The sequence below is a fragment of the Sinohyriopsis cumingii genome, chromosome 15, assembly GCF_028554795.1.
Source record: "Sinohyriopsis cumingii isolate HCF-2022 chromosome 15, ASM2855479v2, whole genome shotgun sequence".
NCBI lineage: Eukaryota > Metazoa > Mollusca > Bivalvia > Unionida > Unionidae > Sinohyriopsis > Sinohyriopsis cumingii.
The window spans coordinates 134760153-134784861 of NC_142975.1; the positions used below are offsets into that span (position 1 = coordinate 134760153).

At 36.0% G+C, this 24709-nt stretch overlaps 1 protein-coding gene and 1 long non-coding RNA gene across 2 annotated transcripts in view; one reads left to right on the forward strand and one right to left on the reverse strand.

Moving 5' to 3' along the window:
• Window positions 1-4294, reverse strand: part of LOC149782819 (uncharacterized) — a 281237-nt gene extending 276943 nt beyond the window's left edge. The window contains exon 1 of the long non-coding RNA XR_016414467.1: window positions 4076-4294. This is a non-coding gene — a long non-coding RNA (uncharacterized LOC149782819). The remainder of the gene's footprint in view (window positions 1-4075) is intronic.
• On the forward strand, window positions 1231-16805 carry LOC149782826 (uncharacterized). Its single transcript, XM_089934349.1, has 3 exons — window positions 1231-1368; window positions 10685-10793; window positions 12515-16805. Exons 2-3 carry the CDS (start codon window positions 10703-10705, stop codon window positions 12694-12696), a joined length of 273 nt encoding a protein of 90 aa, XP_089790475.1. The 5' UTR covers window positions 1231-1368; window positions 10685-10702; the 3' UTR covers window positions 12697-16805.
• Window positions 16806-24709: the final 7904 nt, after the last annotated feature.

A 24709-nucleotide genomic window follows, 5' to 3' on the forward strand; every position in this document is an offset into this window, starting at 1 on the left:
CTAATGTAACGGAATTTCAAACCAATTTTAATTTTGACAATTTTTATTGGTTGGAAGTGTCAAAGCTTTGTGACAACTAATGAGGGGGCTGAGTTATTATCACAGGGGCCGAGGTACAAAACATCCGCCCAAATTACGTGACGTCATATTGATAACCCCTGACTAAAATTATTAATCACTGTGGACATTTACAAAGGTGGCCAGGTCATAAACTGGGTCAAGAGAAAAGGACCTTTGGTGAAATCAACAGCTAACATGATACTACGATTTTTATTTTCAACAGCTGCAGCTTTCATTGTACAGCACGCTAACACATTTAGGTTGACCATATCCAAATATATCCATTTACATAATTTAACATTTGTTTTTGCCGTATGTACTTCTCGAACAGTGTGTATATAATGACATTCTATAGGAATCTGGTTGAATGAGGATCCAAATAAAATGACTACTTGCCATTTTAAAGTATGTGCAATCAAACTGTAAACAATAACACACTTTACTTAAATAGTCGGTACCGAACACCTACATGACCTCTATGACTTGTACTATAACAGTTGGAATTACTTCAGGGTATTAAAAGTTCAGACATTACAAATAGTTCATAAAAATAATACAAAACATTAAATCTTACCCCGCTTTACATGAACAGTATGCATCTTCACACTTTTCCTCAGTAATTTCGATGTGCAGACGGTGCGGAGGCTGGTTCTTCTTCGTAGATTCTACGCGAATCCTATTTTCAAACTCCAAAACTTTGATCTCGTGTATATATCCTTGCGTAAAGTAGTTCAAACCCTTCTGCAACACTTTACTGGAAAGTTTCTTTTGATTAGGAAGGTATTTGAGTGAAATATTATCGGGAATACGCGAGAGAGAATCTGACATGGTGCCTGTATTCTGTGATGATTCAGCCATTTTAATAGAAAGCTTGGGGTTCGTAGTAACAGTCTCTAAGGGGGCGAAGCTTAACTAGTCATTTCGGATCTATGCGCGTGAACGTCACGAATCGATAATATAGCCGACCAATCAACGTGTGTGCACACTTTTTTGGAAGAAATTACACGATTGGTTCCAACGATTTCTCATGTTCATAGTCTGCACTGTTATATAATGATACGGCGAATGCAGATTTAACACATGTATGATGTTAGTCGTACAAGATGAAGTTACCGGTAAAGACTATGATACAAATATCGTGCGATGGACTTGTGAATTTCAGATACAGAGGAATGATAGAAAAACTAGTGAATTAGATCATTTGTATGTGCATTACAGGTACAATCGTCGCTTTTCGTTCCTCTGTGTGGTATAGTGCCACTTTCTGGAAACTTTTGCAACTGACCATCAATATCTCATTGCAAATATGTAAGTAGTCTTTCTGATATTTCAATCAGTCATTCATAATTTCTTTTTGCATAAGGTGTTGGTAAATCTATCCGACAATCAATGAATGCACATATGAACTTGCTCACCAAATATCAGTAAGATTCACAGCCGGTATGAATGGAGACGTTTGAAGTTAGGCATATATTTGACCCTTCAAAACCATGGGCGCACGCATATAAGGACAAGGGGTGGGGGACTCCCTCTCCATCGATTTCACCTCTGAACATGGTTTTACCTACATCCGTAAACCTTTATAGCTGACCACATCATGTTTGCCCCCCGCCCCCATCCCACAACAAATAATTCTGCGAGCGCACCTGTTTAGAACTGATCAATATTACTGTGTATCTTGTTTGTATATATGGGAATGTGAGCTGCTATTGTGATTCTTTAATTCTTTATCAAAGGAAAATTAACGCAAGTGGGCTCTTAACGTTTTGAATGGGCAGTGTTCTCTGTAAGTCATATCTGTATAGGTCACAACACACACACAAACATATAGAGCCAACTAACGCTAATAACTCGGGTAATATTAGGACCTTCGTTATGGACCTAGATAACGTACCGTAAAATAAAATAATAGAACTGTGAAGGGCGGGGACGAATCAAGCGAAATATTCATAAAACTCAGTAAATGTCACACGTTGTCAAATAATGTTTTCGCATTATTTGAATCTAGGATCGTCGGTAAACTTAGCTGGTTATGATAAATTTAAGAGACAACACTTGTCCACATTGAGTGTATGTGTAATCCTGCCTCCTCCAGGAAATATAACATGCTCAACCTTTCCTCCAACAATGGGGAAAATCACATCGGAAATGCTATAGTAGCTGCCATTGCGAATATACATGTACGTTGTTTGCCAAATGACGACGTGTTGTACATGGCAGATCATCTTATGTAGTGTTCCTTAAAGGCGACTTGACTGAGCTGTCTATGATAACTTATTCATGGCCGAATCATTTTCAAGTTTCGTTTTTTTTCAAGTTGTATAGAATTTCTTTGTATTGACTTTGTGGAAATAATTCCATAACCATATGATAAAGTGTTTGACATGGTTCTATTTTGCCTGGGGTAATTTCGTATCAGACTTTGTTCGTTGTCATTATCGGGAGATTTCTCCCTTTTTATGCTGTTATGGAAGTATACGGAGATGGAATTTGGTAGAAAATTCAGAGTGTTCAGACTGACCACCTGTTCTAGAGTATAATTAGAATTACTAGTAAGGTAACCGTGTAACTTTGATCATTCCATTAATTGATATTGACGGTACTGTACAAACTATTTCACTTAAATTGGTATGTCATTTAGAAAAATTGGCGTCAGCCGTTATGTCATCTCATTGACATACAAATAAATCATTCAGTCGGCATACAGATGTAAGAAGGTTTAAAAAATAATAATGAGATTTAATCAAAGATATATGACACATTGCAGCAGATTTAATACTGCTGAACCTTAACTTCTTCATGTCGACCGCTATTAGCAATATTTATCTTTATCTTTCGAATACATTCTGGCAGTTCCGACTGCCCCCGACAGTTTGAAGGTTTCCGTCGATGATTAGAAACTTTTAAGAGGACAAGTATTATTGCCGTAATATATAGTTGTTATTGCAGATCTAACTTTAAACAGGTCTCAGTTTCAATCATATCAAACTGAATGTAATTCACATCTTAAAATCAAACTGTCTAAATTGATTGTGGGAGAACAAAGGCTTACATACCAGCCAAAACACTTTGTCAGAGATTTTCACCCTGATCTTTCCCGCCCCGTGTTAGATACATGGAGAGTTACGTTGGAATGTCGGGGAAACCAGACGACTCGGACCAAAGATAACTCGGCTAATGACAACGCGGCCAAGGTATGGGGCAGCTCGGGTTCAACTTCGATTCATCTCGGTTCCATATACTTTGTTATGGGACAACTCTGACCAGTTGCTACAAGTCGGATAAATTGTTTATTGTCGACAAAAATTTACCTCAATTTTTTATATTTGGTGATATCCTCAAGCCATGAAGCCATATGGATCAAATGTCTTTGTTTTGATTGAGCTTGAGTTGGCTTTGTTAGTGTTTGGCTCATTTTAGAGTTGTCCGATATGTGTCTAACTACATTGCGGCATAAATGAATATTGCAACCGGTTCATTGGGGTTTTCTTTCTTTCTCTGTCACATGCAAAGTAGGTACTCCTTTAACTGTATTCACGCATATAGGTGTTCAACCATTACACTTACAGAGTTAAGTAATTCTGCAATCTATCCTCTCGTAACGGTATCAAAATTATCTAATCAGTTTTGTGTATACTTCTATGTTCATGAAGTACCATATTACTTGTTGTTGTTGTTGTTGTTATAGGGTTTAACGCCATTTTTCAGCACAAGATAGGCTATACATGGCGGCCAGTATTAATGGTGGAGGAAGAACCGGGAAAACCCCGGAAAGAACCACCGACCCACGAGAAGCTACCGGCAAGCTTTCTCACATATCCACATTTGCCGAGCCTTGGACTCGAACCCACGCAGACAGAGGTGAGATGGCAGTGATCCGTGACGGACAGCGCTTTAGACCACTCGGCCACTCGGGGCCCCCCATATTACCTTCGAAGACGGAAGAAAAAATATCCATTATGTAAACATTCATGATAATACTTGTCAAGTCGCATTAAAGGACTAGAACACTTACCTGCTTGGCTGAAGGTTACATATGTAATCGACGTATTTCAACAAATCCTGACATTTGATTTTCACAATAATCCAGAATCTGATAAAGAATCCATTTTGAAAATACATATTTATTGAAAATTCCACAGGTAAATACAATTTCCACCAATATATTATTTGGAAATGAAAGTAAACGAATATAACCAACAGAACAGATAACAGTGACACAAGTTGAATTCGTGATCGGATTAGTCTCGGCCTTTTCCGTTAAGTTTAGAAAGAAACTTTTGATGTAATTCGACGTTATCAAAGAACTATATTTGGAACTACTTTTGTCACATGACAAACTAAAGCGATGGAAGTAGATAAAGTCGCAATTTAGCAACATGTGTGTTGCATTATGCTAGAGTTGAATCGCCAAACTCATCAAATTTACATACATTCCTACAACTACTATATTTCTTGTTTGATTTTCTTTCTGGCCGAACATGTTCTTATCAGCTCACCTCGCTGTACATGGGCACGTGACTTGTTCCATACTGCCATTTCCATGCATATATAAACTAAGACACATGCTTTGAGTAAGCTTCAGATAGCATCCCTTGATCTTTCTCCTTCCATAAATCTTAGAGGTGGTTAATTGCATCTACGTATCCAGGAAAAGGCATGCTGACAATCAAAACACACACACACACACACACACACACAGATATATATATATATATATATATATATATATATATATATATATATATATATATATATATATAATGCATTTATTTTCAGCTAAATTTGAAACTTTTTCTTTTATGAAGAGTTTGGGTAACAGTGTCAACTTGACAGATTCATTTTAGAAATAAAGTGTAGCAAATTAAAGAAACTAGTTTATTCACTTCTGGAAACAAATGAGTACAGTCCATCCATTGTTAATCACGTTATTTTTACACGATCTTCCAGACACCTATTTCACATGTTTCCGTCTAGTAGATATGATCTAAAATCATAATCTCAGTATCGTAGACGTTTATAATTCTTTCTTACAATTTTGTTTTGTTGTTGTGTTGGCGTGCTGGCTGGGGTTGTAGAATCTGTAATCTGATATATATATCGTTCGCATTCAATCTTTCAGAAATGGTTATATCTAAAAAGTGATTTATATGTTCGTAAACTTTATCATTTCTGACATATTTTATAATTGATATTTTATTTAGTCGTACCTAATTTTACTTTTGATACTGTTTGGAGGATTTCTTTGTTCCCGCAAACCGCGATTTGAAAGGTCCAGCAAACAAAGATTAAGTTTGAAATATGTTTCAACTGTAGCTTTGAAGATTTTAGAGAAGACTGTATGGTAAGCCTTAATAACGTGAATAATTTATTTTCAATACGAAACAAGGATATAGACTGTATTTTTAAATTACGGAGTGTGCTTGACGTTTATTGTCTTTACTTGTAAAGGATAGAAATAGTAACCATTACCTCTTCAAATTTAAGATAATTAAAGAGAAATATGTAAATTAACTTTACCACTTTTTCATCTACTCAAAGCAAAAAAAAAATTGAAAAGGTATAAAATCACATTGTATATTAAAACTCCAGACAGTATCTTGAATACATAGAATAAATAAATACCTCTCCACCATATTTAGAAAAAGGCAAATAAACTTCAATGCTGTGGTGGGAATGCGGAAAACGCGATGATGGACTAGAATTTGATAATCTTTGGGTTTACCCATTTATTCCGTTGTGGGTAGGGACCGCTAACAATTGTTTAATCAAAAGAGGACAGAATGACGTAATGAAAAGCAAAACCTAATATGACGTTAACAGAGAATTGCTAAATTTTACAAAACTGAAGACAGGAAAAGAAGTATTGTATTGAGAAAAAAAAACAACAAAAAAACAACAACAACAACAACAACAACAAAAAACAACACATATCTTTCCACACTTGCCGATCGAAATGGTTAGATTAGTCCAGTGCTGGGCCTGACTGAATCTGATGCCTTTCTTGGTTTCTTAGACTGCTATTTGACACAGACACTATCGAATACAAGACTCCTATTATGTGACAAAATCGTATACACTGCATGTTCTTAGCTTTGCGTTTCTTTTACTGTCTACTTCTCCAACGATGCACATATGTATTTAATTGCCTTTTGCGGCACCTCAGTACAATTGCGGATAAACGGTGACACCTATAGGTAGAGTTCAAAAATGCATAAAAAGGCTGCACACACACGTAGCAATATAAACCCTTCCAAAGAAATGTAAACAGGAAGTTCAGGAAGAGAAAACAAAAGGTAAAGATATTACAATTCCGTAAAATATATGCAAAATAAAATAAAATAAGAAGTAAAATAAAAATAAGAAGTGTAATGAGTGTCATGGCGAGATAGATAATTTTTTAAATACTTACAAACATTGGTAGATAGGAATATAATTCGGTTGCATTGGAGTACTGTAAAAAATTTTTCGAACATTTAACTAGTGATTGTGACTTATTTAAAAGAGATAGTATAATATTTTGAAATTTGTATATTTCTGCGTTTGATTATGCAAACATATCAGATTGCTGTTACTGGGTAAATTCGTGACATTTGCTTAGGCTCAAATAGTCCATATTCGGAATAGGAAATAATGATATAGACTATCCCGTAGCAATTATAATGTAAAACTGTTGTATGTGACAATGACATTAGTTGAAGAAAAAAATGTACAAACAATTACAATAATTTAACACAGAGTGAGATGACAACGAAATAAAATAAAGCAACCATAATATAAATTATTAGTATAATGAAACGGGAATAACAGCAGATAGTTTTCCTATTAAATATGCTTGTAAAAAAACATTGTGTGAAAAAAAATGTTACATACCAAATTATGTTGAAAACATAGTTCGATATCCACTTAGATTCAACCATTCCATTTTCTGATTTTGACGTGACGGGCTGTTATGCCGCCACTGTGGTAGGTGTGTTATTATGGTTGGGGTGTGGTGCTCCCAATATTTTATTTAAATTATTATAGAAATCCCACTCAGGTTCGATTTTGGTTGGAAGTTAAATTAGTGAAAGATGTAAAGCTCAGCTCCGAGCCCCCAGTCAGCAATGCCGATGGTAAAATGACTGAATATACAAAAAAGTGAAATTCAACGAATAACAATTTAATAATGATTCAATAGTCAAGCGCTTCAAATTTCCCAACTACTCTCCTTCCGCTTGACTCTATTGCATCATTTCATTAATAGTGTGAGATAGCTTCCCACCTGTCCTTGTATTCTACTCATCTGTGTATTCTTCTCTCCTATTCCTCTAATTTCTTCTACTCTTCCTCCCGATTTTCTCCGAATTTCTTCTTCTCCTCGACTTCTCTATACTCCTCCTCCTTATCCGCTTTCTCCTCCTCGACTCCTTTCCCTCCTCCTCCTCGACTCTCTCCACCGACTAGACTTGTCGACTCCGACTGATCTGCTAGTCTCACTTTCCTCTCCCCTCTTAGAGACTCGGGACTCAACTAAACCAGAAGTTCTGTCCCACAACAAAGCTTCCTCTGAAAACACAAGGACAGTACAATATTTACCTTAGCCCTCTCATCTCACACTACACCCAGCCTATCATTAGATAACGGCTATTAAATTTCTTCGGTCACGCATTCATTCACATCGAAATACTCATACGTTCTTGTACGGTAAAACAACGTCGTAATAAAAACACGGTATCAATTACTTCTCGTACATACATCAATAAACTGCGTCACATCAGTACATATTCCTAATTCCATTATACTAAACAATATCACAACAATCAGACGCATTTCTCTACATTACAACTCATAAAAAGTACACAAATATTCAAATATCCATACTCTGATATATCCATATATCCACATTAACTAATCTTACACACTTCAACCATTTTCCAAATTTACAATTCAAGCATGTGTAAAATCTAACATATCACATGAATAAATGCACTAGTTTACCACGAAGAAACCTATTAGCGAATTACAAAATTAATTCTGACCACAACCTAACAATCCACATAATTCTCTACATAATACTCAAGCTCATTTCTCAAATACGCATGTAAATTAAACACTACAAAGGTACGTACTAAATGATCCTAGTAATTAAGTATACCTAATACACATAATTACAATTACAATGCCGTAATATTCTGCAAAAATCGAGCAAATAACCCACTGACCTTTACGAAGGTTTGTCTTTCCTTAGAATGTCCACTCTAAGTTTTACCACTAAATTACGAGTGGCTTCCTCGGAGTAACCCTATATTGCTCAGCAAGCTTCCTAGACGAGACTAAATTTTCCCCTGCTAGTTAGAATTTATAATTCGGATCGAAATTGTTTTCACAATTCCGACTGAGTGTCGCTTTGACCCGATCCCAATCAAATTAGCGGACAATGTCCTTCTCGCTGTCTGTCCACGTGTGGACGGATTTAGAACACACCCCAGTCCATCGCAGTTCCTCTGATCTTAGGACAAAGCTGTAACACCTAAGTTGCGCTACCTAACGCCTGTGCCGATTCAAGATGTCTGATATTCTCTCTGGTCACGGTAACCTTGAGTAAGAGATTAACTCTAGCCTGGGGCAATGTTGAGACATCAAAACATGGCTTGTAATAATATACCTTAGTTTACACACGACTTACGAACTGGCGCTGAGCAAACGTGACACTGATCTGGAACTAACATGGGCAACACTGAACTGTTTCAAAGTGAAACTGTTGTATGCGAGGAGCAGTTAAAACACCAGTCTTACATGCTAATTCTTTATGGACGATAAGTGACTGAGGAAGATGAATCTTTCTGGCAGCAGAATATGTCAGCATACATATATAGTAGTATTTTGTTTCTTCTTTATTTTGAAAACTTGCATATAGTATAACAGGTAATACGGGCAAATGCTGGAAATTTCCAGAACAGGGTTTAAGAAATGATACCCATATCTTATTTTTAGTGAATCAATCTCAGCTGGAGGGTTACTCGCCCAAAATGATTAGTATAGTTTTCTAGATATAATGAAAATAAGGATTTCTGAGAGCTTTAGGAAGAGAGTTTCCACTTTTATGCGACTAATATACATTCTGAAACATACATTATTCCCATATGTTATCGGCCGTTCTACTTGGCATACGCGTCAGGCCTTCACGAGTTAGCTCCCCTAAAATAGTTTAGTAAAATCAATAGACAGCAGAACGTACAGACACAGAAGAGATGTTTCAGCGTCAATAATAAAATTGTTGTTTGTTGTTACGGGATTATGATAGACTATACATGGCGGGTTGTATAACTAGTGGCGGAAGAACCCGGGAAAACACCTGTAAGAGCCACCAACCCATGGGAAGATGTATGTATATATAGATGGATGGATAGATGGATGGTTCTAGATGTTCGTCCATGCGTGATAACATTCTAAAATCAGGAAATATAGAATGCAAAAATTAAGGATAATAAGTCAGTAGATAGCATCACAGGAAGTTTCGCAACATTTATTTTCATATATTCTCTTTTTTGGGAAAGGAAATGGTAGTACAGATCAGAAATTGTGTCCGGCTTTTATGTGTGAGCTGGCTGAGTTTTTGGATCAAGAATGACATTGCTTTTGCTTGCAGAGAACCTAAGTACGTTGAGAAATTATATTTATTCCCAGCAAATAATATTACAGTGAAATCTCTCAAGATCTAAATCCCACAGGATGATATTACATTTTCAGTTTGGATGTTTTTGTTTAGTTACCTGAGCATTTCACTTTTCAGGTCAGAATGAGATCAAGTGTGCCCTCATCTATACATACATTCATCCAACCATCCACACACAGACACACACACACACAGACACACACACACACACACACACACACACACACACACACACACACACACACACACATATATATATATATATATATATATATATATATATATATATATATATATATATATATATATATATATATATATATATATATATATATATATATATATATATATATATATATATATATATATATATTGACAGTGACATTTTAAAATTGTTATTTTTGGTAATTATTATTTGCAGCAGTTTGTTAAAAGACTATTCAATGGTTATGTGTTCTTCCCACGTTTCAGTCAGTGTTTATGGAGTCCAATTTAGAATGTAATATTGCAATCTGAGCAGACAGACCCCCCCCCCCCAAAAAAAAAGACAGAAACTGCCGGTTTTCAGACTAAAGATGATTTGGTTTACTGAGTATAATTTTACTGTAATTAAAGAATTTTGATCCGTTTTCAGATTAAAGGATTTCAGCTTATCATTTAAAAAAGAAATTCGGGACCAGAGCTATTATTCATTTTCAAGAGGATTTCGGTTTATGCACCTTTTGTCTTGATAGGATTCCAGAAGAATTATTTGAAATATCTTCTTTATTACTCATTGGGATTTTGATTCGCTGATGTCATATATATTTTTTCAATGGTAATATCGAATAAAGTACTTATATTGTGATGCACATTTGAACGCACTGTATGATCGGTTTCTTTTAAAGTTTCTATTTATTTTTCAGGAATCCTCTAATTGTGAAATTATTTATATTTCTACGATTGCAGCATTATTGTGTTTTATAGATATTTCTGATTGCAAAGATGGAGGAAATCGACAGTATTCGACTAGGCTCAACCAAACCATTTTCTGACCAGGAACTCAAGCGATGGATAACCCGACAAAAATTTCAAGGTAAAACTGCTGCGTGCAAAGGCAAAACATGCCATGAACGATCTATGATTGACGGTCATGAAAAGTATTGAGAGTAAATCTGTCCGCACCCACATATACTTGTTTTTCTGTATTAATGAAGCTTCCATACTGGATAACTGTTAGTTAATACAAAATGCTTTTAATCTCCCGCAAAAATCAAATATAATGCCAGATCTTTTGTAGTAATTTAATCTCGACCTGATGGTTATCACTGTAACTGATAAATATGCGGTAAAAAATAAGTTTCTTCGATAAATAGAATTACCATGTTTGATAATTTTCAGAAGATATCTCCCAGCTATACTGAATTAATTTGCATTCTGAAATGATGTTGTCGTCTTGAACAAATGCTGTCGACCATGGCATAGGCACGAGACATTCATGAGTAAGTTCCCCTCCCTTAATCTTAGCAAAATGTACAAACTCGAAATTGGTACTTCAGTGTCAATGAAATATGTATGTACGAAGTAATGGGGGTAGAACTAAGTCATTGTAGCTTATTTTCATTTTACAAAGATTCAGAAGACGAGGTGTTTCCAAATTTTGGTTAGTTCACTGTATTCCCCTTTTTTCAAGCGTTTGTTGGGCTTTTTCTGAGCTAGCTCAGTCATTTGGACGAGAGAACGAAGGCACTAAGCACTTGTTCAGAAAAAATATTTGCTATTGCTTTTACCTGCAGAAACCTAAGTACGCTGAGAAAATTATATGTATTTTCAGTTTATAATAATACTGTGAAATCTGTCAAGACCGAAATTCATCAGGAGGTATTTAAATCGCCTGTTTTGAGAGTTTTGTGTTTTTGAGGGCTACGATTGTACATGTTCATTACGATTTTAATACCTATGTATGTGTTTCTCTGTCGTGTTTTGGTTTTGCTCTTCATGGCGGTAGACTGTTCAAAGTCTATTGTATGTCTACATCCGCTGATTTGTATGAGGTCAGTTTAAAACAAAATAGTTACAAGAAAATAAATCTATTAAAAATAAAATAACAGAACACGAAATTGCTTCTTTTGGTCTTCAGAATAAAGAGTTTGCTGTTTACTGAGTTTAGAGTGTGTTCTTATTAAAGACGTATATATTCGTGACCAGAAATCTCATTCATTTTCAATGGGATTTCGGTTTGCTGAGGGTCTGGTCTTGAGAGACGTCAGGAATTTTTATTTTTATTTAATTCTGTTATTGTGACGACCTACAATACATATGATTCTTCTGGCGCGTGCTGGTTAGGAGGTAGATATTTACGGAAGAAGTTATTCAGGTCGGACTTTGAAGAACGGTAAAATATTATATTGATAGCAAATCATGAATGATAAAAAGAAGTATTCCAGGTAGTTGTCAAAGGATCAATGCTTATTGGGATCTCTTTCATCGGGAGCAAATGCGTTTGAACAGTCATCAGTTTTTCTTGGGTGGGTAAGCTAAGCCCTATATTATATTTGTAGACTGAATTGTCATTCTTGACTCCTCGTACAATAAACACAATGAAACGGACCACTCTCTACGAAGATATCCCATTTTCTTACTTTCTTGTTAGTGGGGCTGATGAATCTCTTCTATCAAGATTGCAGTCAATGCTGGAAAGACTTATACGACTTAGAAATCCATGCTAAATATAACTTAAGTTATCTAGTTTACTGTGGTATCGACAACAGTAATTAACAACAAAAATATTGAATACATATATTGTTTATTTTACAGCAGAAAATCAGCAGTTGCGGATTCTCTTGTCCTGTAGGATATGTCAACGAAACCGCATCAGATGTGTTCTTCAGTGTGGACATGTAACCTGTTGGAACTGCTCAGAGCTTTTTCTCAACTGTTACCTTTGTGGCACTCCGATTAGAAACAGATATAGCATCTACCTACATCCTCCATATTAAAATGAACGGCATTGAGAGTGTTATATTTTGTGGATCAGTCTTTTTCACGTTTGTAAACAATTGCATGAATCCGAAGCATTTGTACGAGAAACATTCGTGGCATACAGAAATTCGAAGGCACATTTTAAAGTGTACTAACAATCACCAAATTACATGTGAAGAGTAATCAGTTCCTGAAGACACTAAATCTAAATTCCTATGTTGGTCCGTTCCTTATTCTCGTGGCAGGTACGTGCCATTTGTTTAATAGGTGGAATGATGTTTCGCCAATACTTGCCGTGCTATGGACATGCCGAGGTCTTCCGTCTCCTCCAACTAACCTGGTCGAATGTGCTTAGTGTGTGTTGATTGAAACGTTTGGAGTGCTTCCATATTTCTTAACAGGTGCAACTTGGGTACGAAACTTACCAAATACTGTTGCATGTAGAGAGTGTACAAGCATTCTGAAATATCTGTTAGGGTGCGAATAGAAACTTAAAATATGGACTAATATGCATTGAATTTGGTTTATTTCGAGAAAAATTAAGGAATATAATGTTGAACGGGGAACAGGATTTAAATTTCCTTGTCCATTAGTCCTAAACTTTTTCAAAAGCATGAATGCAACGACTGATTTATTTCTTGGATTGTACTTGTGCATGGGATATATCAAAAGGCATCTGTTTTGGTGCTTTAATATTTCCTACGGAAGCCCATTAGTGTCAAGTGAAAGAATACAGTTTTTTATTTTTATGTCATTGCATTAGAACGAGATAACATTCCGTTATAACGAGATAACATTGCATTATAACAATATATCATTGCGTTATTACAAAATAACATGGCGATATTTCGAATTAAGATAGAAATTCATGTCTGGTACATACGATTTACGTTTAAATTGATTTATAAAACATGGCAGATATATTGGACATTTAGATATTATTGTATTTTAGATAAATGTTTCACAAACATATACATCAGAACGTTTAGCATATTCTCATCAAATCGTAAAAAGCAGACGCACACCACAATGAAGTTTGTTTGACTGCAGAGGAAGAAAAATATGACCGATCTTGTTCAGGTAGCTCCATTAATTTAGAATGAAATGAAGCAGTAAAGAAAACTCATAGAAAACTCAAGTACCTCTGTATTATTCAATACCTTCCGTCTAGGTTTCCTGTACTTGTGATGATTCCCTATAATTTGTATTCCAAGGGCAACTGAAAGCAGGTTTCAATTATGTCTTCTGCAAAGGACGTTCAGCGGTTTCTGTGTAGCGTAATGAGAACGTTTGAAGAACAAGAGAGGTAAATAAATTGAGTACATGTAAATACTGGTCTGATTATGACACTCATTTCATACAGTATATCCTTGATGTAGATTTTGAATATCAAGAGACTATTTTATTCCATTTTTTTTAATCAAGTCTTTTATAAGTTTTAATGACTTGTAAATAAGGTCAAATTGGTAATGATTATTATGTTTCCACTTTGGTAAAATTATTGAAATGTGAGTTCTAAGAACGACACAGGAAAAGCCTGTCTCCAGTTTACAGACCATCCAATCTGCTATCACAAAGAAGCCACACGTGATAGATTTAATCAAGGTAGAAATTACAAAAAGGAGACAGTTGGATATTGAAAATATTAGGAAAATTGTCTCAGATTACTAACGCAGTGCTTGTCGGTATGTAAATAAATAATATCAGAATGCATGTGAATATGTATATCAATCACTGTATGGTATTTTCTCAATGTAGAAGAAGTTTTCCATAAATAGTTCAGATTTCAGGAGTTCTTTTATGGTACATTATAAGACTAGACCGTACGTGCCTCCTAGATCATAACATATTGTCTATGTCTGAAACTTATTTTTTTTTTCATTGAATGTAATATATGTCATTATTTTCGTTTCGGGTGTTACATTTGATCAAATGTGTGGCATACACGGTATATCTTGTGTATTTACTAGTTATCGCACGAGAAAATAATAATGCAGAGAGTCACAGGTTATATTTGGCAAAAAGATGTAGTAAAGACAACTGGTTAAATATTCTCCGATCCAGATTTTCAACACTTATGATACTGTGATCAGTTAATGATGATGAGCTGCAAATGCAAATAGAGGTTAAAGGTTACACGTGTCCTTGTCCTTTATACCAAATTTGACTTCATGTAATGTCAGAATACCTATTCCATGGGAGGTCTTGAACCAAGTACCTGTTTTTATCCATACTGAAACGTATCTACTGTACATGTACCACACCCTGACTGTTCTGTTGTAAAGTTTGCATAATTAGCATAATTGAATGGTACATTGTCATATTCCATATTTATATTTTTCTTCCATGGAAGAGATTGTGTTGACATAGTGGTACAAAGTCTCTTGAATAAGTTTTGTGCTGTTATTGGAATTGTTTCATTTTGTCATTTTCATGTTGAATCTGATTAATGTCGCAAGAGGCGAAAACTTATATTCGCTTTGTCCGTCTATCCGTTTGTCCGGCCGGCGTCAACTAGACGAAATAGTATTTTAAAGTGAAATATTAGTGTCTACCTTTTTGTATCCTTACCAGACATGGTACAGAATGTGCTATGGAGAAATATATCTGGAGCACTTTGTCACAGAGTCAAGCCTGACCAACACCACTCTTCCACACTGGTATTTGATTTGGTTTGGTTTGGTGTTTAATGACACAGAAACACAAGAAGGTTATTTAACATCGAATCAAGTTAACTGAAGTGCCTTGTCACAGTATTGATAACTGTCATGTAATGAAGACTTAAATGACATTCGCTGCCGGCTAGAAATACTATTAACTTGTTTCTAGTGATACATGTGATCCACAGAGATTAAAGATAAGATGATCATAATGGCGTTGATAACGAGTCAAATACAGTAGTTGATTTATATTTTATTTCCAGAAAGAGATTTTGTCCGTGGAAGTAGGGCTGTGAAAAACCGCGGAAAACTTCACCCGGGTACCCGTTGCGACGTTTAACGGGTAACCGGGTACACGTTAGAACATGAAAGACATTGTGGAAATAAAATCTAAATCAAGTACTGTATTTGACTATTTACCCCACTGTCAAATTTTCGCAAACCTTGATTGTTGTAGGGTAACGAAACGAAATAACTTTTTACATGATTTTGCACATGATTACCACACTTTATCCAGTATTTTGCATTCTCTTTTACGCATTTTACCAATTCGCATTTCGCATTTTCACATTCGCACTTTACCCAAGCCCGATGGGAGACGGCTGATAGTCTGTCGACGGAGATATTTTGTTTTCCTGTTGTACTTCAAATTGTACATTCGAAACATACATGTTTCTGTTTTAAGGTGTCAGTATACGTGAACGTGTTGTGTTTCCTATCGACTGATGTCATATGATTTGTGAAAGTCTCAAATACTATTTGAAGTTTGTTATTATGACTAAATCAAATGTGTTGTTTTCACGTCTACAATGGCTTGGCATACAAACACGTGTTCTTTATTTTAGAGGAATTATGACATACAAGTCTTTCAACAAGCTTTCTCCAGATTATATATCTAACCTAATTGAACTTAGATCATCAAATACTGAGCGTATTCTCCGATCAACAACTAACAACAATCTCCGAATTCCATTGTCAAAAACCATACAATGCAAAAGCTCATTTACTGTATCAGTACCTATCATTTGGAATTCCTTAACCTTGAGGACACTAATTCAAATCCCTTGCTTCAATTAAAACATCATTAAAGGAATTCTTACTTGACCAGCTGGAATGATATATTAAAGCCGCCCAATAGGGAACCTTATCATTGTGTCCAGATATAATATTTGCATGGATATACGACTTCGGTTATGCTAAAATGTGTATACCTGTGTATAGCATGTTGTGTGTAGTATTTATTGTTTATGTATCTGTTGACCAGTAGAGTCACACATATTAATTGATTTTAAATCTATGTGAGTACCTGTGCGAGGATACCTGAGTGTGTGTTGGTGACATTAGTTTCTTCATATTTTTTAAATTTGTTTTTAACATAACCGGTTACAAACATTGAGGACCACGTGGTACATGAGTCTTCCATGAACAAATTTGTTATCTTCGTTAAATAAAGTTATTATTATTATTATTATTATTATTATTTACTAAGCGTGTCTTATGACTGCCTTTTCAAAATGTAAATGCAAGTTACAAACCCTTAGCTGGGTTACCTTATATTTAGTCCCACTTCTTTTCTACGTAAATCTTTAAAACCTATTTATCTGCATCTTATCGTTTACACCACTGCAAAAGATAGGTTGACGGGTATTTGGAGACTAACTTAAAGCATCATCCATTCACTACGAAGTTAATGCATGGATATTTTGGAGATTATTGCTAGTTCCACTGACCTGGTTACAAATTGGGAAATTCTATTTGGCTGGAGTTGATAGAACATAACGATTTTGATTACCAAATTACAAAACAATGACTTTTACTCATTGGTCTCATATGATGCCAATCAATAGTCGTCAACCTTGCCTTTTATAATCTACCTTTATAAAGTATAATGACAATCGAATACATTTCGCTCGTTAGTGATTATATACTACCGTGAAAAACGTGTAATGGTACTCAGCTCAGACGTTTACATGGGCCAGAATGGACCGCATTGCCAAAATTCCATGTCTATAATAAATGCATAAATACATGCATTAATTTAAGATAATGGTCGCGGACGGTATGTTGTGCACCCCTGACATACATGAATGAGCATAACTTTGTTTTGCGTGTGATAGCAATATAGAACAAGCTGAAAATAGGGCATGCCATGCAACATGAACACAAGCAGAAAAGAAATACCAAAGTTTGGTTATCTACAAATAGGTTTTGGATGCTATACATTCTTTACCCGTCAAGTTTTCAATGCCATGAAGGAACAGAAACATCCTGTGACGCTAGCAAAGTCAAGCATTGGTAACTCTGAACGAACGGGCTTTCCATTAATAATATGTATAAAACTCGCTTAGCAGCCCGACTACTTTGAGCGATCTGTGGTGTCTGGTTGATTTCACCTATCCAATCTTTATAATTTTCTCTTCAGTCGGTTTCTGAAGAAAAAAACAACATGTCCATGTTTTAGCATCTATGACAATCTCATTCAAACGTCTCGGGTCACTATTTTCATATGTAACGGCGTGTAGCAGTTTGGCGATTTCAACCCGATACAGTTTTAATCAGCCGTCATTAAAATGTGGGGATCAGCAGTCCACAAACCTTTTAGAACTTTCAATATTTCTTGTCTATTAGAACAGGTTCCCCGTGATAATAATAATAACCTCCACTGTGTATTGAATTTCTTCATCAATTCCCTTTCACAGCAGCCACTTCTTGCTCATCAATTGCATGCAATGGTCTTCCAGATCGTGGGCCATCTTCCCTTCAATCGTGATCATCATTAAAACGATTAAACCATCTCGACCTTGCAAGGTTGCATAATACAGAATTCAATCTGCCAGATGCTTATAAGTAGGCATAGTAGTAGACTATAATGGAGTTTTCACGCTAAACCCATATTTTGTATTGGACGATTACCCCTCCACCCGACCCCATGTTAGTTTAAAGAAATACGAAAATAACTTTGTTGAGGATTATCTGTCAAGGACCTATCATTAAATCATCATAGTCGTAATACAAAAACAGGAAAACGCCCCATTATATTTTACTACGGCGGTATTTGGTTGAAACGCTAGCTATTTATATGTATATGTATGATTTTGTTTACACAAAATTGAATTGCTAGCATTTTGTGCCTTGCACTCTACTAGACAAAACTTGACACAAAATTCCAATCCACTATTAAAAACTCGCTGCGATTTTCCACGTGTGACATATCGGAACGCTGTTAATGCGCTGTTAATAAAACTCGCTGAGATTTTACACCAAAAAAAAAAATAATTCGATTTACACACACACTCCAAGGAGGTTAGTTTCTGCTTCGTACAGTTATATATCTAAATTTCATCTGTATATCTGTAAGAGCTCAGTGGACGAAGTGGTAAGGCGTACGGACAAACGTTTGATCGACTAGTGGAAACTACTTCATGTGTGCGAGTCCAGAAAAAATGTGATACACATATTTACTTGCATTCAGCGACAGAAGCTAATATAATAGACGTTTAGAAAATGTTTCCTTGAGGTTAAGATTGTTTTAAAAACTTGTGTTTCCTTGTTTCAGCTTTTTTCTCAAGCTAGTCGTGATTGTTTCAGTCGCTTTTGCTCTGGTTTCAGACCACCATGAAGTTTTGTTTTTATAAGGTTAGATATATCAATAGTCAAAACATTTTCTTTATTTAGCCCAAGCAGAGTATTTATCAAACATTTTTCAACCTTTAACCGCCGCTCCTTGCAGTCACGTACAGTACAGTATTTGCTAATTACATAAAAGTCTCTGACAGCGTATTTCAGTTGAGGTCCTCTCATTCCTGAAACGCTTACAACGTTATCGCTCTTCTCAGTTAAACCGGAGGAACGGAAAGTTAATTTTTTCATTCGAGCAATCGTATTTATTGCTCTTGCTTCCTCCACACTTTCTGTGTCTAGCTAATCAACATTAGCTATTTCGATATCCATTTTATGGTGTAGTTTAGCGCTGTAAAACACTTCTGCGACTCTGACCGATGGAGGATCAATAGACATTATAGATTACAATCACATTAAATCATCGAGTGTATATATCTGGAACATTTACTAACCAGCGTAAGGACTCTCGTCTCCGAAAACAAAGACTGAAATACGAATACTTACTTGCCTGTGGTTTCTTTAAGATCAAGTGTAAATTGCTTAGAAGTAGTAGTAAAAGTATTACCCATTCCATCATACAGCCTAATCCATAACCTTTTGTCGTTAGATCCTTCTAATAGGTTGGGTCGGGAATCCGGGCACTTTTTCACATCCGGGCATTTTCAGTGCATAGTTACGACCGCCGAGGTGAAAACGACCGCCATTGTTATAGGGGCTTTAGGAACGTGTGGGTGACATTTGTACAACATTTTAAAATATGCCTAATATTTAATAGGACAAATAAAGAATAATAATTATGGAAAAATATAAATTAATGAGAACTTTCAAAAATAATTAGGATCACAAGTAATATCGACTGAAAATTTCAGATTTTGATATAGTTTAATTAAAGAAAAATAGGTTTGAGAAAAAGGTGTTCAATTTACTTCAACAAAATATTTTGTTAGAAAACAAACTCACCAGGTGTATCTGTAAGATAGTTGCAAATATCAGGCCAAGTCACTTCAGGCCATTTTGTTGGGTAAATTACCCAAATATTTGCTGAAAATGTAAAATCATTAATTTCCACAACTTTTAAGTTTATGTAAATATCGTGCATTAGCATCGCTATCCAGCGTCTCTTTGTAAACGTAAGACATTGCAAAAATGGCCAGCTGATCTTATGAACCTTGCATTTATATTCATTTTATAAATGAAAAGTGTACAATATACAAACTATATAACAAACAGCCCTCAAACTGCCTTGACACTAATTGGCGTATATTGTCGTTTACACATGTACGTGACACGTACCACAGGAGTCTGACGTTTTATCAAGAAAGTACGGTAAATCTCTGACATGAAATCAGCTTATCTTATCGGTAATATATTCTCCTTTCCTATTGTTTTTTTTCCCCTTCTTCTCTCAATCTTTTTCATCATCATCATTATCATAAATAATACATCTCTCATATAAGTATCATATTTTCTTCTCCACTATTATTTTCTGTAATGAAAAAAATATCAGTACAAACAACAGATAATTTTACCAGGTGGCAACCTCTAGAAAATCATTCAAACACAATGGATTCTAACAGAAAGAGTTTGTGACCGTAATGGTCAAAATAAAGGTTAATTCTGTGGATTGGATTCATGACATGATCGTCCAAGAGTTATGCGTACGTCACTGTCTTTTGAATGTATATGTGTAGTTGTTCAGTTTTCTTGCGTTTCTGAAGCGATAAAAGACGCGTGAGAAAAATCGAATCGAGCGGAGGGTTGTGTTGGTCACGCTTGCACTTCTTGTGTTCATTTATGTTACCGACAAGATGATTTCATGTTGTCAGAGATTTCGCCGTACTTTCTTGATAAAAAGTCAGACTCCTGTGCACGTACACACCACTATCACCCTTATCAACCTAAAATATATTACGTTTTTAACAATATTCAACAGACACATTCGTGGTTTTATATCCTGCTTTTACAGAAGACTATGCATCACTTCTGAACAGAAAACAGAAATAATAAACAAAATACAGGTAAACTAAAATGATTTGCATATCGAACATAACTAACGCTACTGTACTGTTACTAAGCAATTGTTTTCACGTCCGCAATATGGCGGAAAGTAGGTCGCTATGCTTGTGACGTCATGCCGACCCAACATATAGACAATTATAAATTTCGCCGACATCAGTATTGATTCGACCTCGTGGTTGAAATTTCCAAATCGCAACGGCCACTGGTTTGATATTTCGCTGTCTGTGACCCACTCTAACCCGTCAGATAAAGGGATGTTAAACGCAAACGAGTATTCTGGCTTATTTTCCTGATAATAACTTGACGCTGTTGCAACAAAACCCCAACAATTATTTGTAGCATCGGCGAGATGTGGAATGTGACCAACGCTATTTTAGCTCGTTTTGTAATACAAGCAACTGTAATCGATTTAGTAACACTATTCACGTACTGTTTATTGGCAAGATCGGATGTAGAAACAGGCACATGCGTAGAAGTTATCTTATTGGGGACCATATCGATCGCGCCACTAACCGTATCACCGGATTTATAATATAATTAGCATCTGTTGTAGTAATTGCACTCGCTGATGCTGCACTTATTTCAGTGTCCACGTGATCAAAATGTGGATTCTGGTCTACAAACATTACAGCTGGATTTTACAGCGCTGTATCTGATTTATTACTTTTCGTTGGAACACCTGGATTTATTTAGGCAATCTGTTGTTGATATACACTTTTGAGCTTGTGTGACAATAGGAGCGATTGCTAATTACACTCTCCAAAAAAATGAAAATAAATGTTGCTTGAAGGTGTTGGAGGACGAATGAGAGTCATTGATGCCCCAGTGGAAAATATGTAACTAGAACACTCGTGATCCTTTGCACGATCAGTAATCAAATCGCTCATATAATGTAATGTCAGATAATCACATTAATGTTACTCTGACTTCTGGTTAAATTAAAAAGCTACAATCAGCATAAAAAGAGTTCTGGAATAAATATATCGCTGAAATTAGCACATATCACAAGCGATCTGAAGGGTCAAAATAAATTAGCACAGACAGAACGTCAACTCAAGCACTTCAACGACACCAAGCGATCAAAAACCTGTGTTAGACTAGATTGTTCTGCGGGTGCCATTAAATACACATCCAAGACGGGTGGTATATTTCATCTTCTTGCAACTATACCATCGTTGATAGCCAATGCAGCCTCAGCTGTTGCAAAAGCAGCTGCACTTAGTGCTGTTGTAACTGCCGCTGAAATAGTGTTAAAGGAAGCGACAGGCGACGGACTAAAATCTGACAAAATAATGGCGGGGTCTAAGACAGCCAGGAATTCCAACGTGGTACGGTCAAACCACTAGCGGCTCAGGTCTACAACTGCCTGGGGCACTTCTCTAAACATGCTTCCCATGTTTAATTTGTATTTACTTGATGTTGTTAAGAAATTAAACATCAAAAGCTTCAAATGTGGTTTTAAGCATGATCAATTACCAAAATAACCAAACCGTGTTCAAACCAGTATCATTAATCTTGGTGGAAGTTCTGGTAGGGACACTCACTAATCGGTTGATCCACGTGGAGTTGTTTATTTTGACCGCGCCGATAGAATATTTACGATATAGCAGTAGAATGCATAGCATTCCGCCGATCTGGTATTCAACATTGCCAACACATACATTAACAGATCCACCAATATGCAGTCATGAAGTACATGCTATACACAACGCTGTGTCAAGGTCATCATGGACCACCGGTGGTCTGCCGCCGCATAAAGATGTGCACGAATATATCACACGTTGTTTTCAACAGATTAATGATTTATAATGGAAGATATGCATTGAGACTCACTCAGGGCAAGCTCCAATGTGACTTATCTAAACATCTAAACATGCAACCCGTGACAAAGTCAAGGATGAGTTCGCTAATCTTTCGCGTCTCGCTGATGTGGACCAAAATAATCTTGTTGTTTTCCAAAATCAGCAAGGACGGTTAAAGACGAGCAATTTCCCGTTGACATATATATTATTCTGCGAGTTCCAGGTGCGACCGAAGATAACTTAGTGGTGTTTGCTAGAAACGGTAAAATGAAAAACTCAGAGGAATCACTTCTAACACTCAATGGAGGTGTTACTGGACGTATCAGTAAAGGCATTGATACGATGACTGGCGACCGCAGCATCAACATAAATACAATCATCAATGTGAGAGACCCAATTTAGACAATTAGGCGGCAACAAAAAAGTACGTTAACAACAACAACGCCACAATCAGAACTGAGATCAGAACAAAGTCATTCGGTGGGTTGTAAGCAAATAATTCACTGGTATCTGCATATAAAAATAAGCCTCTCAGCAACCCTGCAAGGGGAACACAATACTGGAATCATGTGAGTATACTCACAGGCAGTTTTCAAATCGAACAGATCAACAGTGAATTTCTAGCACATTATCAAATCTATCGCGGGATTTTATTACAGATAATTGCGCCTACTGGGAAGAAGAAAGATATCTAGATTATCGCAGTCATTTTCTCCTGTGGAAATCAATAGAAGTTAACCCCGTGGTGAATTCTTTGTTGCTATTTTTTAAATCAATGCGGACAGCAAATATCTCTCCCGTGAAATGTTTTGGAACTACCCCACCACCAGGAGGCCACATGTCAAAATTGAAACCGACGCATTATTCAATGTAATTAATTACAAGCAGAAACAAATAAGCGATGAACTACGCCAGTTATTCATCAGTTTTTTAAATGAGTATCCCGGTGACAACGTTGCTAAAGACGCCAACAGGAAAGAAATCAAGCAAATAGAGTAGGTGAATCAATCTGCAGAGGGCTTCGAGACTACTTACGATTGAAGCCAGCGGTGAAGTTATTGCGTCTCATGATGACACTAAACACCAACATAAACAATTGTTCCTCGACAATAATTCGACCGCAACAACTCCGTCGTCAAATCTGCTAACGTTTAAACTTTCCGGATTAAACATCGAAGAGCTGAAGAAAAACGTCAATGACATCACCAATGAATACTACCCCCAAATCGTCATTTCATGGATTGCGATATCATCTTCTCCAGGTATTCTCAAACATGACAATGATCCAGTCGGTGGTGGCAAGAACGTCTCTTCAGGTGTTGTCAACATGACATTAACGATCGCAGTCAATCTGGTGTTTGATGCGATCGATGGCAGCTACCAAATATATCTTGAAAAATCAAGGCAGGAGCAGCAAGGATACATTTTATAGACATTCACTCCTGAAGTTCCACCTGGACACTTAATTGTGTCAGTACCTGTTAATCCAATTTATCTTCGATGCCATAATCCGCTACTGTCACGGATACAATTTAGACTTACTGATCGGGATAAGTTTGTATTTGCTTTCATGAGATCGTCAACGTCGAGATCGTGAGATTCCCTTGTCGGAGACAATTAGTCAAGGTCATAGACCCCGGCAGAATAATTTAACCAAAACATATTATTATTATTATTATTATTATTATTATAAATTCCTAGATTGGACTGACCTCTGCCAAATATTAATTAAAACATAATAAATGTCATAGTTAGCTTTTGACCGCAAGTATATACAATGACTTAGTATCATGTACGCACACATAATAAATAAAGAAATTCCTGACAATGCAATGAGATTACATCTTATTCTTCCAGACACAGAAAATTCCACTATTAAATTACTATCGATGATATGAGTGATGATGATAAAATATTCCTAACTCAGG

Coding starts and splice junctions, on each gene's coding strand:
- LOC149782826 (XM_089934349.1), top strand. CDS start 10,703: ATGGAGGAAATCGACAGTATTCGACTAGGCTCAACCAAACCATTTTCT. Junction 10,794..12,514: donor AACCCGACAAAAATTTCAAG/GTAAAACTGCTG, acceptor TTTATTTTACAG/CAGAAAATCAGCAGTTGCGG.